This window comes from Centropristis striata, chromosome 12 (genome assembly GCF_030273125.1).
Source record: "Centropristis striata isolate RG_2023a ecotype Rhode Island chromosome 12, C.striata_1.0, whole genome shotgun sequence".
NCBI classification, from domain to species: domain Eukaryota; kingdom Metazoa; phylum Chordata; class Actinopteri; order Perciformes; family Serranidae; genus Centropristis; species Centropristis striata.
In genome coordinates, this window is record NC_081528.1 from 38,568,135 (window position 1) to 38,582,581 (window position 14,447).

Consider the following 14,447-nt stretch of genomic DNA (forward strand, 5'->3'; position numbering starts at 1 on the left):
AAAAACGGAGCGTTTTGAAATATGAAGGGCTTGATAAGTCTGTACTTGTATTGTAAATATGCACACCAGAATGTAAATGTAAAAAATAACTAATTTTCCCCTGCAAAGAAAGTACTAGCTAGTTCCAGTTTCTTCCTCTTTTTTCTTTTTTTTTTAAAAGAAATACAGCTACATACACAGCCGTCAATGAAAATGTTATCTTTACTCTCAGACACTCTGCAGTAATTCAGCAGTGAATCATTAGAACTTAACAGTGTGTGTATTGTTTACAGTAAGCAATGTTTATTTTTTGAAGACTGGAAATCATAATTCCTGCATCAGTACAGTTGCATAATATTTCACCAATCTGCAGCCAGTTCTATTCTGCTGTTAATGAGTTTGGAGATTGTGTAACTGGATCTGTGAGAATGTAACTGTGGTGGACTAATGAGAGATAATTATCAGTATATTAGAGCTTGAAGCTAGGCTAATAATAATGTCCTGAGTGCGGACAGACAGATGAAGTGCTGTTAGTAGCGGTGTTTGGAGGCGAGCGGGGCCCGTGCAGGAGTCCTCGGGGGCCGCTGACAGAGACAGAGCGCTCTTTGTGCGGCGGCGCCGGCCCCGGTGGCCTGAAACGGGCCGCGACCGTCAGGGGACTCGCTTTCCACCAGGTCAGAAGTGTTCTGTCGACAGCTCATTGATCACAGCTCATCTTGTCATCTGATCCTCCTTCATGAGACGCTGTGCAGACGCTCACACACTCGTATGCATCGACACTTTAAATATAATCAGATACTCCACGTCGGCTAGTAAAACAGTGTGTTCTCCCTCTCCGGTCAGGAAGGTAAAGGAGTGTCCAGTAGCTGCAGCCAGTAGAGCTGTCACTGCTACAGTAAAACATGGGGCCGAGGGCCGAGGCGGCCGGGTTAACGGGCTCCCAGGACTCGTGAAAAGTGAACAAAAGGCCCAGCTGAGCCGACCGCACAAGACGGTGCCCCGGGTTTCACTGGCCATGTCCTCCCAGCTCTCCTGCTGCTGTTAAACTAAGTGGACTTTTATAGGCCCGCAGTAATACATGCCTCTGTGAGCCGGCAGCGTAACTATGAGCCATAATAATTATACGGAGCACATGGGAGCCTTGGTAATTGTACGCATCGCATCACTATAAGTCTATTCATAATTATAAAGTCTTCCTGTAAGAAACGATGCGTTGGACTGGCCTACATAGTGGACTCAGAGCCACAGCAGCGAACTGGAACATGGAAAGTGAGTTCTGCTCACGACTGCCTGAGAAAACATTGAACAAGTAAAAACCTGAAGCGGGAGAAGGGCACAAAGACAGTGATGTAACATTTCACACCACAAAAAAAGTAGATTTAGAAAAAAAAGGAGGGAAAAAAGTGTGTTGATATTTCACATATATTTATAATATATGCCTGTGGATCCACATCAATCGGTTATTTACCCAACCCTGTGTCAGCAAGGCCCCTTCCAGGAATTCCTCCATATCAATGTTGTGAAGCAGAGAAATAAAGTAAAGCCTGAGCGTGATGAGGGTTCCAGGCTGCACTCAGGTCAGGTGGCTAAGCTGTGCTGTGCAACTCAAATGGCCCATGACTTACCACACAAGAAGGTATGCGAAGACTGATCATCTACTGCATGTGCAACAATATTTGCTTTATGGATGGCTAAAATGAATGAGGACTTTCCATGTTTCGACAGGCATGAGAGTTGAGAGAGATGAGTGTAGGGACCAGAGCTCGACAAGCTGTTGTTACAATTAAATCTGAGCATTTTGTTCCTTTAGCAGAAAGCAGCAGATTGCCACTGCTGTGTGTGGGAAAGACCACCTATCAGCCACCTGAGCAGCTGAAACAAACCCAAGAAAGTATTTCCGGGTCACTGCTGGACACACAGCTGTGATTTTACACCGACTTATCAGCCGCAGTAATACAGCTGTAATTCTTCATTCATCCCTCTGCAGCCTGTAACCTGAACCTCTAGTTCCCATCCTCTCCAGACTCAGAGAGACAGCAGCTACAGTCAGTGCGGTTGCTGGGACAATTTGATACACATGTCTGTTCTGACCCTTTACCTTTTAATAAAATGTGAAGAGAAACAGGAAACGCTGGATTTGGTGTAAACTGTAAACATTCCAGATTGTTAGCGAGCCGTACAGCGTGCCTTACTGGGTCTATATGTTGTATATATAATGTTTTACAGTGTCGAACCTGTGGTCGTGTTAGCCGCAGTGCAAAACAGACACTGCTGACGTGTTCATCCTCCTATCGGGGAGGGAGAGGGTGTCGGGGTAAGAGCACTGGGCTTTTGTCCCACCACATGTCTATTGTGGCTAAACCTTTCCCTTGGGGGCAATTAGGACCTTTTAGTTTGTTGTAAGAGGACCTAAGTACGAGTGGGTTGAGCCAGGAAAAACATTTTTGAGCTAAACCAAAAACAGAAGCGCATTGAGCTCCTCTGCGCTCCTGGACTTCTGAGCATCTCTCTATTAAGAAAAGTGCAGGCCTGCACTGAACAGACAGGAACTGTGGCAGCTTTACAGGGCAGGGAGGTGACGGGGCGAGAGCTGGGGAGGGGAGGCTTCAGCTCCACCTGAGGCTGCGCCAACATGGCAAACAACTCAAGACCAACAATGTTGGTGGCAAGGACATGCTTCACAAGAATCCAGAGTTAGGGGAGATCCCTGTTTTCCTTTAACTTTCACATGGCTGGATGGAAAACTGGGGAGAGTGAAGTGCAACGGTGAGATCTGCCGTAGAGCGCAGAAAGCAAACACGCATGTTGTTTAACACAACAGAGACACGGAGCCAATGAAAAGACATTACTGTAAGCAAAGGCAGCTACAGCAGAAGTGTTAGTCTACACATGTGAGAGATAAGCGTTAAGAGTCAGTCTAAGTGCGTGATTGAAAGAGTTAATGTTTGCACAGGGCTGGAAATAAATGTGCAAGTGTGTTTGAGATGGTGCAAGATATGGACTCAGAGGAGGAAGAAAGAGGAAACAGAGCAGAGGAGAAAGGCAGGTAAGACATAATGGAGCATTCCCTCCATGCGGGGACCTTATCTCCTGCAGAGGGAACGTTTCCCATGGCAGGCCTGAGTGGATCGGCAGTGAACAGTGTTAGAACCTCTGAGCAGAAAGCCATGAGTGATGAGGAGGGGTTAAGAGAACTGAACCCATTTAAGTCACCCAAATAAGGGCTGTAGGAGCCATGATGGATGCTGTGGAGCTCCTGAGGGAGAGCCAGCAGTAGGAAGGCTGATGGGGGAGTGAGCAGGGTCCTGCCATCTCCACTTAATAAAAACAAATTGGTTTGATAAACGACACAGGCTTAATGTCCACAAAGAAATATGTGCAGTAATTTCAAACAGTAACATAAGCCATTTTAAATGCTGATGGTCCTGTTCAGTCATAATATGTGTAACACATAAAAAGATTAGAAATACGGATTAGGACTGCTAACAATGTGCCATATTTTTTATATGAGACAATCTCTGATCTCAAACACAAACAGTCGGAGGCCAAATGCAGCTGTTGTAAAGCAAAGAACATCAGAATTTATTGTTTGGAGCCCGTTCAAAACACACAGCACTTATTAGTCTCCTAAAAATGAAACACTGGAGTGGTGGAGTAGATGACTGCGCAACAAGCCAACATTTCTCTTGAGAGGTTCCTGTGTACCATACGGTGTTACACTGGGCTGCGCTGTAATAAACAGTTATAGTATGTTTAGACAGACCGAGAGCTTAGCATTCTTCCATTACCCGTGTGTTCCCTCTTTACCTCATGCACATTCTGTCTGTGTGCGTGTGCATGCTCTTGCATAAATAATTGTGTGCACATATGTGTGCCCTCAATAAAACATTTCATTGGCTTCCTCTCTGAATTGTTACAAGTGGTGCCATTATTTAACACAAGGCTCTGTGGGCAGCATGCAGAGGGCATGGGGGTGCAGCATGCTCCTGCTTAACAAGCACACTTAACCCCAGCCGGCCGGCCACGCCGAGCCGAAGAAAGGAAAGGTTGTTCCTCTAGCGGTGACATGGCACAGGAGGGCAGTCAGGCCAGCGTAAGCAGAGGAGGGGACATCATTAATGAACCAGGCTGCTCCATAGGCTCAATTACCACACACTGGCTACAGAAGACAGTGTTCATTAAAGTAGAAGGCAGCCAAGGGCTCATTCAGGAGATTTAAGCTCAACGTATACAGTAACACATGTACTGTTAATAATCCAAACAGACAGACATGTGACTGTAGCCACCATGTTGACACTTACAGGTCTGTTACTACATTAGAAAACACTTTCAGCTGCATTATGTATAACTCTTTCTGTTCCAAGCAGCAACTAAAATAAGTAGTACTACGTGACATCTGCTGCCAGTGTTCACCTTCAGTTTATCTAAGTGGAAACACTAAAAATCTCCCCTGAGGCGAGCCCTCACTGGGGCATAAATCTGTAGTGTTTTTATAAGCTCCTTGTTATGTCTGTATTTCTATTTTGGTTGTCACAAACATGTTGCCTCACTCAGTCCAACATCATGGGAACCATTCAAAGAAATCTAAACTCTGCTACCCAAAAGAATGTTGTGTATTCATACGTGAAGTTTATTGTAGACGTGTGCCAAGAATTCATTTTTGGAGAAAAATGCTACAATACTTAAAAAGGCCAGAAAGCTCTTTAGGAAAAAAAACGACAACTCAGATAGGATGAGGAGACAAAAAAGTAAAACTAAATTGTAGGTGTGGACATTTTCAGCTCGATAGCTAGACTAACTCTCTTCAAGAGTCCACGGGAGGGTTCAGGGATTCATAAAGTCTTGAAGGTAATTGATTGCTCCTCGCGGGGCAATCTGTGTGGGATTGTGTTTTTCTTTTTTTCAGCCTGTAGGAGCAGAAAAAACACACATGGGCCATTCTCAGCGATAGAGCCATTAGGGGAGAGTCGGGGTGAGGAGCCTGACAGCGAGATGATCACTACTTAAATATTACAGTACACACACTCATCCATACACCAGAACTAGCCTAAATACAGAGGCGCCCACGGTAAAGCCGGGGCATTAGGAGATGCAACGGATGCGAAGACAGGAGAATTAAAGCGTGACCTATGGTCCCTGTTGAGTAACATTAGCGAGCGCTTCCTGTGTGCAGGCACCACTCTGTTGACCGTTCATCATCGCCGCCAAGGTGGACAGTCACCATCACACACACACACACACCGACGCCTCGCTTTACAATAACACGGCGGCAGCCATGACTCCACATCTGTCAAGGGGATGTTTAAAAAGAGTCATCATTATTACTCTTTATTCTGGAGGTGGAGGCTGATAGCAGGAGAGCCGTCTGGTTAACGTCCAGGTCCTCTCTAACCAACGACCAGGGACAGGAGCTGGTGGGGGGGGCTGATGGTACTGACTGGGATGACTGGGAGGGAGGGGGGGGGCAGACGGTACTGACTGGGATGACTGGGAGGGAGGGGGGGGGGGGGGGCAGACGGTACTGACTGGGAGGAGGAGGGCAGATAAGCAGTGCCCCAGGTCCGTTGGCCCGCGGATCTTAAATCATCTTCAGCCACTCCCCAAAGTTCACAAACATCAGCATTCCCATCGCTCCAAAACCTGAATCTCTTATCAACTGTTATCAGAGCGATCAGTTATCTGCTCTAACAAACACGTCTGTTCCATCAAACACTCACTCCTCCACACAAACACAGACACGCAACATGAGAAATACGTCAGGGTGAACAGAAAAAACCTGCCTAATAAATGAAAGAAAACCTCATTTAATCTGGAGCTTTTTAGGAGAAATTAAAATAAAGTCATTGCCAAAATATATAGACACAACTAGGTTTTTGCAAAGTACAGCAATGCACCTGCAGAAAACAAGGATTTTATTATGTGTTTGTGTTTATGAGTATTCTCACTTTTGTTTCCAATCAGGGAGATGACCGGCTGGATGTCAGACTCCTCGTTGGCCTTCTTCACCATGCTGAACCAATCCTCCAGGTTCTCAAAGCTCTGGTAGTTGGTGATGTCATACACCAGGAGAACCCCCTAAAAATAAAGGAAGAACACAACCAGTCAGACGCTGATACGAGCAGCTGAGTACACAGCTTAATCCTTTTATATTAACAGGAGTAACACTGAGGGAGAAGGGAACAGTAGGTGGCACTGCTCCTCTTCTTAGGGGACAGACTCACAAAGAGGGGACACAGTCACTCACACAATCTGAAGCTCAATACAAATATATATAATATAATATAATATAATCTAAGGGAGGCTATAATCACATGGATGTGGTTTTAAATTAAAATTGTGGTTTGAACTATAATATTTCCCAGTTCTCTGTGCAGGACAGCAGTGAGCTTCTGTTATCTTCTGTCTGAGTTAATGAATGAAGGACGTCTATGAGACGTTTTCCTCCCAATCTAATCCTCAACACTGTATATCTGCAGCAGCATGCATGCTGCAACACCAGAGCCTGTTGGAGCAACACTGAGGCCAGAAGTGTTTACATGGACACAGATTATTCAGAGAGTAAACACATACAACAGCTGTTGGCATAAATCAACACAAATATCTGCTCTCCATGCTACAAAGTTTTGCCATTTCCAAGGGCTGGAAATGAACCCAGACCCAAGTCTCTCTACTTCTTCAGCATGATGCAACACGACTGGAGGTTTGGTAGCTTTTTGTCTGGCAGACACACACTGTCACAACACGCTGGTCGGTGACGACAGCTCAGGCCTCTGACAGTCACTGCCGTCTCTCTGAGCAGCCATGATTGATTACAGGACGCACAGCGCTGAACAATAGGTGTGAAAGTTCCACACAGCGCTGACGAGGAACTCCCCGAGCAGAGTGGCGTTATGTGGCAGTGATGGACGACATTCTGCTGCTGAAGGACAGAGACGCAAAGGAAGCGCTGCTAACATCTACAGGATAGGAGGACACACAACCTAGAGCAAAGAAACTGGTCACTTTCATTATTTTACAGCAAAGTAGATTCATGGAATGGAAAAACAACCTCTTTCTAATGTTTGTCCAGCTTCTATAGACAAACAGGACAGAAGTGTGCTTGCATGTAGCTGTTTATGGTGACAGGTTTCCTGCCTGTGCTGATGTTGGCTCTTTTTTCTGCAGCATGGATCTCACGTTAGACAAACTGGTCTTTAAGAAGCCTTTTCAAACAAGAGACATCCTGGAAGTGACAGATAGCACTGGTCCATAGCAACAAGACTACCTTTGGACACTAACGATGCTGACACATGTACCAACTAGCACTCTGACACAAATTACAGTGTTTGCAGAGCGCTGGGCTGTCAGTTTAATCAACACATTGTTCATTTTTCCATAGGAAAAGCACTAAATGACAGTAAATAGATCAATTAGAGGCCTATTTTCTCCTGCGCTCCTTCATATACTATGAGGTAGGTATCAAATACTGGGCATTACTTTCAATAGTTTCAGTTTAAATGGCTTTCAAGTTCAATTAACAAATACAATTTGGACGCAACAAAATAACTTTTAGAAATGTAGTTTTTGACAGTTCACAGTATTATTAACATCTGTTCAGTCTTACATATGACATTAAAGTGAAACAGCTCTTTAAAAAGCTAAATGCATTGATTTTTAAAGCTCTATTGAACTGGTGCGCTCGCTGTGACTCCAGTTTATTATGATTTGTCTGCAGAGGGAGGGAGTGGCAGCTTCTCAATGATCTGTAATAATAAGCTGGAACAGACTCACCAATACAGGACGTTTACAGAATTGGAAACTAATTCTTCCTGTGGTTCCTCGTAGTTTCTAACAAGGATATACAGTGGTTGGTTTGTAGCTTTACATGTATATTTCTTATCCTTCCTGAGGCTCACGGGGTCAGTTTGTCTGCTGGCTTCATGTTTAAAGAATAAAAAAATGAAGGAACTATAGATGCATATTGTTAGGCAGAATAAAAAGTAGCAACGGAGGATTTGGTGTGAATGTGAGTGTGTGTGGCGTCTTACATGAGCTCCGTATACGTATTTATCCAGCATCTTCCCTCCTAACGTTTGGCCTCCAATATCCCACACCTGCAGGGTCACGTTCAAGTTGCCTAAAAGGAAAAAGATCAGTTATTAAAATAATATCAAAAATAACTGACATTTAAAAATCAGCTCTATATAGAGAGCATTGTTGTGTCAAACATCCCACTTTCTTTCTTTTGTCTTTAATCGATTAAATTAAATTCTATAAAATATGATGATGCTGTATTTTGTCCGTTTCCATTCTGGATGTCCTTTCTAATCATGAACTTGTTTGTTTGAACAAAGCTCATAATCCTGAGGAAATAATGACTCAGCTGTAACGGGAGCCTGTATTTAGGGTGAGCGATTTCTATAATAAAAGTCAACGTTGTTGATATACATAATGGAAACAATAAATCAGCGATTAATCTTTCATGCTAAGCGCTCTGGCCTGGCAGGTCACCCACACCTCACATCCAAGAATATCCAGCCCAGAGATGGAGGGGATGAATAGGTACGCTTACCCTCTAATTTAAACATCCTCAATACCCTGACAGAAAAAAAAAACTTGACTTCTTATTAGCCGGGGAAGAGCTGTTTGCATTGTGCCATATCCTGCCAAGTAAGGAAAGTGAGGAGAATTATGTGCTGTTAAGGAAAATAGCAATAATTAAACACAAAATGAGAGGAAAAGAAGACTCTTGTCCTTATGCCTGTGGAAAGAGAAAGAAGGAGTGAATGAAAGAGAAAGAAGGGCACAAAAACCAAATCCAAATAAATATTTTCTTCCTCTGGAAAATGAAAGGGGTGGTTGAAAAAAAAAAGGTAAAAAAAGCGAAGTAGGGAGGAGCAGACAGCGAGGAGTTTCTGCTGCTGTGATGAGGCCTGGAGGCTAGAGCGGCGTACGCTGTGGACACGCTGGGCCACTCAACCCTTCAGGAGGAAGGAAAGGAAGGAAACGCTGAGGTTCACAGTCACTACATCCAGACTATACAGTGTCAATGTAAAGCAACATGGAGGAGTGCAATGAATAACGGCTCCATGGTGTTATAAAGAGCCATCCTCCATGCCTGGACTGGCTTTATTTATCTTTCAGAGATCCACGCTGACTCAACACTGCTGACAGTTTTCTGCTTATGCTTTAGAAATAGAAACTGAGATTTTGAGCTCAATAGATGACCATTAAAACTGATAACAGGGGCAATAAGCCCCTCCCCTTCCTGTGGATCATCTAAGTTTGGAAAAAAAATGTAAGGTAGTCAACGACAAGATCCAAACAATAATTTGTTCCTGTTTGAATTTTGCCATGAATTACAATTTAAAATACAATTTTACAAGTCGAGAAGGTCACAGTTTGTTGCCATTTAGTTAACTGCTCAGTAAAATATATCCTCGTCTCACACAATATACGTCCAATAACAACATCGATGTTAACTTGGCAAATTTTGCTTCGTTCTTCCAGAACAAGGGAATAAAAGTATTAAAAAAGGTGAAAATCACTACAAATATGCAGGGGCAATTCCATAATTTAAATCTGTTGGCACAGTGGGGACAAAGAACCAGTCTGGTGGCTAATGGGAATTCAGAAAGTGATATCAAAAATAAATACAGCATTGAAAATTGCAAAAGACTTGGAATCATCCCCAGGATGCTTCTGGGGAAACTGGACACGCACCTGCAAGTCTCGCCATGAAAAAAATAACACGACCTGTTGAGTTCATTCAGGTACGAAACACAGTAAAAATAAAAGTAATGACGTCAATAACGCAACTTTTTAATCACATATTTTTACAGACTTATACTGTAGCAGTTTTACAACAAACTGCGACTTTCTTGACTTGCAAAATTATCTTTACATTTAAAAACATGATGTGTAATTCATGGCACGGTTAAAACAGGAAGCAAAAAATAATGTTAGTGGTGTCGCAATTCTCCAAATGACGATTCGTTTAGACACAAATCAGTTACATTTTTTATTTTATCCTCTTTTTTTCCATCACTGACAGCAATGCCATTTTTCGAGTCTAGATTCATAAAGATCAAGAGTTCACTGGTTTTGTCATTTCAGTATTGAGATGCTCGGCGACATCGTATCAGGTGAAGTATTGAAAGCTTATCTCGTGTTCGTTGGGTTTTAGATTTGAAATTGAAACAGTGACGTTCTAACACATATTTTTTAAATAAAGTAAGGTCCTATGGCCTCATAAGAAGGAGAGGGACCTGGCCTCTCTGTTGTCCTCTTAGTAAGACAAAGCAGCATCAGAAAGTTAGAGAATTAATCCCGTAAACTTCACCTCGAGTCAGTCCTCCAGCCCTGCAGCTCCTTGGCTTGGCAGAGACATCTGGAAGAGGTATTGTTATAAAAGCACACAGACAGAGGAGGCTGTTGTGTGCCAGTCGGCCTCGCCTCACCTCTCCCTGCGTTGGAAAATGTACATTAAGTTTGACAAGCCGGGCCTTCATGGTGCGAGGGGCCAAGGCTGGCTATAGGCTCCTCTCCCCCCTGCTGCAGGACCCTTACAGCCCCACAGAGACCTCTCCAACACTAGATAGGGTGGGGGTCCTAACGAAGGCTGGGACCACCCAGCTCGCTGAGCCACCCTCCTCTTCATCAGCTCATCAACACCCAATTCCCCAGAAAATGGTCCATTTAACAACTGCGGCGCTGCTCCAGTGTTGTTGCAGTGATACAGACAAAGGTTACAGTCTAACGCGGGACAGATCAGGATTATTTGGGGAAAGAAAGTTACTGGAAAGAGAAGTCAGACGATTAACAGCGTTTGTTAGAGTTCATATTAAGAAGGTTTGAGCCAGCCTGTGCTTATGGTTGGCTCTTTTCATCCGGACTCCACCACAACATTTTTGGGGGTTCAGTTCTCCTAAGTCTCATAAGCTGAAACTGACACAAAATCAAAATAGAATCTTTCAGCCAACTCACAAATCAGCATAACTTTTACTTTTAGCACTTAATTTGCCTTTGCCTAATGTTGTTTTATTAGTAATGAAAGAATGAAGGCACTTTGCAGATTTCTGGAGCTTAGGCCTTGGCAAACTTTGAGAAATGACATTTAAAATGCTGAAAATCCCCATTTCACATGGTAGGGAGTAAAAATGGAGTGCTTTCGTCTAAATATAGCATTTGTCAATAAACATTTATTTTACAGATCTAAAAGGGATACAGAGTGTGCCTTTATTTCTGCGGGGTTCAACATAAACAAATAGGAACATGAATGTTTTATGTGGTGCAGGACAAAGATCAGTTGAACTTGGGGATTGGAGATATGGATATAAAATGTTAATTTATTTACTCTGCCCACAGAATTATGAGCAAGGCTCGCCCATTTGGACATAAGCTGTCCATTGGCCTTGTGGAGTAGAAAAAAAGGAAAGTGTGCTGTTTGCTCTGGAGAGAAGAGCTTTCACAGTGAATAAGCCTGAGAAGTGGCAGACACTCCACAATAAGGAGCTACCAGAAAAGACACATTCAGCTCCGGAGTTAATCTGAAGCACAAACTCTGCCTGGAATTGGTAGTACAAGAAAATATGAACAGCGCCAGAAAAATATGAGAAACAAAAATATGACAGAAAGTGATGGTGGAACAGCAGGCCTCTTTGTTAGACATCCTATTAATATTCTGGATCTTTCTAACACTGATAATACAAAGTAAACACAGAACTCCCAAACCTTAAGGTTGATTTTACAGCATCACAAACAACCAACACTTCTGTAAGTCTGTCTAGGTAAATACAAATCCTCAGAATATTATTGAATTAACAAGTCTGCGTGCTTGTGCAACATGCGTGTCCGTGCTGAGTCTCTGAACAAGAGAACACTCCCAAAAGATTATGAAGGTGTCTCACCTGGAAGGCTCATTCTCTTCAGAAAGAAATCCAGGCCGATGGTTTGTTTGTACTGCTTCCCGAAGGCCTCCTGAGCAAACCTGGTGGCGAGTGATGTCTGAAACAGAGACAAAGAGAGACACCGTCAACGAGGGCCAGAACACCTCCGCAGAGCTAAAAATATGTCATTTAAAGCATTAAGTGTTTAAAAAAGAAAATGCTTTCAGGTTGAGGGAGAAACCTTGATTCAGTGGGAAGTATTTGCATAATAAACAATATTCCCACATTCATGCATAACATAAAAACAAGTAAAAATCACAACAAGGCCTGGGGCAAAATGCAAGATGCTGCAAAACTCCTTAAAAAATACACAGAATATTAAAGAACTTCCTGAAAAAGTGATATTTTGGTGGTGGGCAGAAGTAGAAAAACTTTGATTTCATTTATATTAACCTGATGCCAAAGTAAGCTTTTTTAATATTTCTAAAAATACAAGTGTATAATTTATCATATCACAACACGTCTTTTCCACAACAGCATGCTGCCATAATTCTTAAGCGATGCAACCTTTACGCATAACCCATAAGACATTAATTTCCTTATAACGAATCCATTTTAAGCACCTTCAGAGTGGTTGTGATTGAGTGAAAGGTGGCTGATGTAACTGTCTGAGTCTCACTACTCAGCCTCGGCTGTGACAGTGAAAATCAACGTGAATTACTAAAACAGGTGTCGGAGTATGTCATGTCTACAGACTGCAGACCTAATAATTGCCACAAATTATAAAACCTCCATCACTGTCACTGTTGTGTTTGAGGAGGGGAAAGAAATAGCATGTTAGGGGCTCTCCTGAAATCCATGGGAATCATAGCGCAGGCTTGACATGCCAACTTTAATTCATTTTGATGGATGAGGATAGGGAAAAAAATGAAGTGCTGAATGTCTATTAGCTATCTTTAGAGCAGTGTGCTTACATAAACACAACAGAGAAGTGAAGCAATGGGATTCCCTGAGTGTTCATGTGGCAGCAAATGCATTGAATGTGGTATTTGCCACTCACTGAGGGTTAGAGGACTTAAAACTAAATTCTTTCTTTCAATCTACTGAGCTTTCACTTGAGCCTTTGTCCTTTTCTACCTCTATTCAGGCCCAGAAAGTTTAGGTTTAGCCAAATAATGTTTCAAATAAGACTGGATTTCTTTCAAATGAGTCCAGTGAGGACACAATCTAACATAAGTAGGAAAACCATTATCCTGGTTAACACAGATTTTCTTTATGTAAGCAACAGTTTATTTGGCTTCTCAAGATATAGTTTTGTTATTGTGGATGCCACCTATCATATCCAACCTTTATCCTAGTATGGTTTTTAAATGGACTGTTTCTTAAAGCTATTAAATGTGTAGTCTTGGCAACAGCATTTCCTTGGAGGTACAGAATAAACTTTTATCCAACTAATTCTTTTAAAAGTTCACTAACCTACAGACATTTTTAATCTCAGCCTGCGGAGTATGTCACAGGCTCAAGAGTGACTGAAAAATTACTAGAGGTGACTGACGCAACAAGGAGAAAATCGGCCATTTAAGTAGCCCAAACAATCACTGGCAACACAGGAATAACAAGCTCGGACAGCAAAAATGTATTCCACATGCTGGCGTTGGCCTCGTCGGCCATTTGTCTTGGCATTCCAGTAGCTTGGCTCTCCTCCCTCAACGTAGACCTTTTTTTCCAACGTACAATTGGAACTAACCAGCGAATGTAAAAGCTGGCGTAATCCTGACACTCCAACAGAGAACAGCACAGGGTCACCAATGATACCAATGCCGGGAAATGGGGGAAGTTCTACTGAAACAAGAAACTGGGAGAGAGGGAAAAAAATATGGCAGGCTGACTACGTCCATGTGATGCAACTCAGATGAGAGATGCAGTGCATTTTTGCAGCATCACATCAAAACTGGCTCTTTATTCTCCTTAAACAGTTAAGACAGATATAAATGTTGGTATTCTGATGAAGAGTTTGACTTTAAGTAACATTACCAGAAAGCAGCTTTCATTCATGTGCAGGACCGGCACCTAAAGCTCTTTTTACAGGGCAAATATTCAGAAAAACCTCTAACTCAGGTTGAAAAATAGTCCTGTGTGTAGGTTAGGCCAGCACCTTACGAGCCTGGCTACATGTGAGACTCAGTATTTTAAAAACATCTTGCTCAGGTGGACAAGCCTTCCCACATCTCCCTGTATTTCTGAATGGACAACCAACCACAAGTGAAAATACCACCGAAACTGCTGTCCAAGAAAAACTGATCCGATTGCAATTTGCTCAGCAAATTGACATTAATAAGGGGGGAAACGGCATTCAAGATGTCAGTCAGTGGTGCCTACTCAAAATGGGGGGCAGGGCTCCTGTTTTCTGCCCAGAACAGACAAGCAGGTAAGTCATTGAGACAGTGACGAGCTGACACCTGGCAGCAGCGTGAGCAGGGTTATTAATGTAGCGTATCTACTGGGAACTGAGTTGTGTGTGTTCTCTGCACACACACCCTCCCCCAAAAGAAAATGTCCACTCTTCAGAATGAGAACATTCATTTTTCTCATCGGGTCTCA

The 14,447-nt window shown here is 42.9% G+C and overlaps 1 protein-coding gene across 1 annotated transcript in view; it reads right to left on the reverse strand.

Annotated features, from left to right (window-relative positions):
• Nucleotides 1-14,447, reverse strand: part of rab28 (RAB28, member RAS oncogene family) — a 31,891-nt gene that overhangs the window by 13,495 nt on the left and 3,949 nt on the right. Inside the window, exons 2-4 of the mRNA XM_059346886.1 lie at nt 11,868-11,964; nt 8,007-8,095; nt 5,925-6,054 (exon numbers count right to left, since the gene is read on the reverse strand). Of these exons, the coding sequence (XP_059202869.1) occupies nt 5,925-6,054; nt 8,007-8,095; nt 11,868-11,964 (316 nt within the window). The remainder of the gene's footprint in view (nt 1-5,924; nt 6,055-8,006; nt 8,096-11,867; nt 11,965-14,447) is intronic.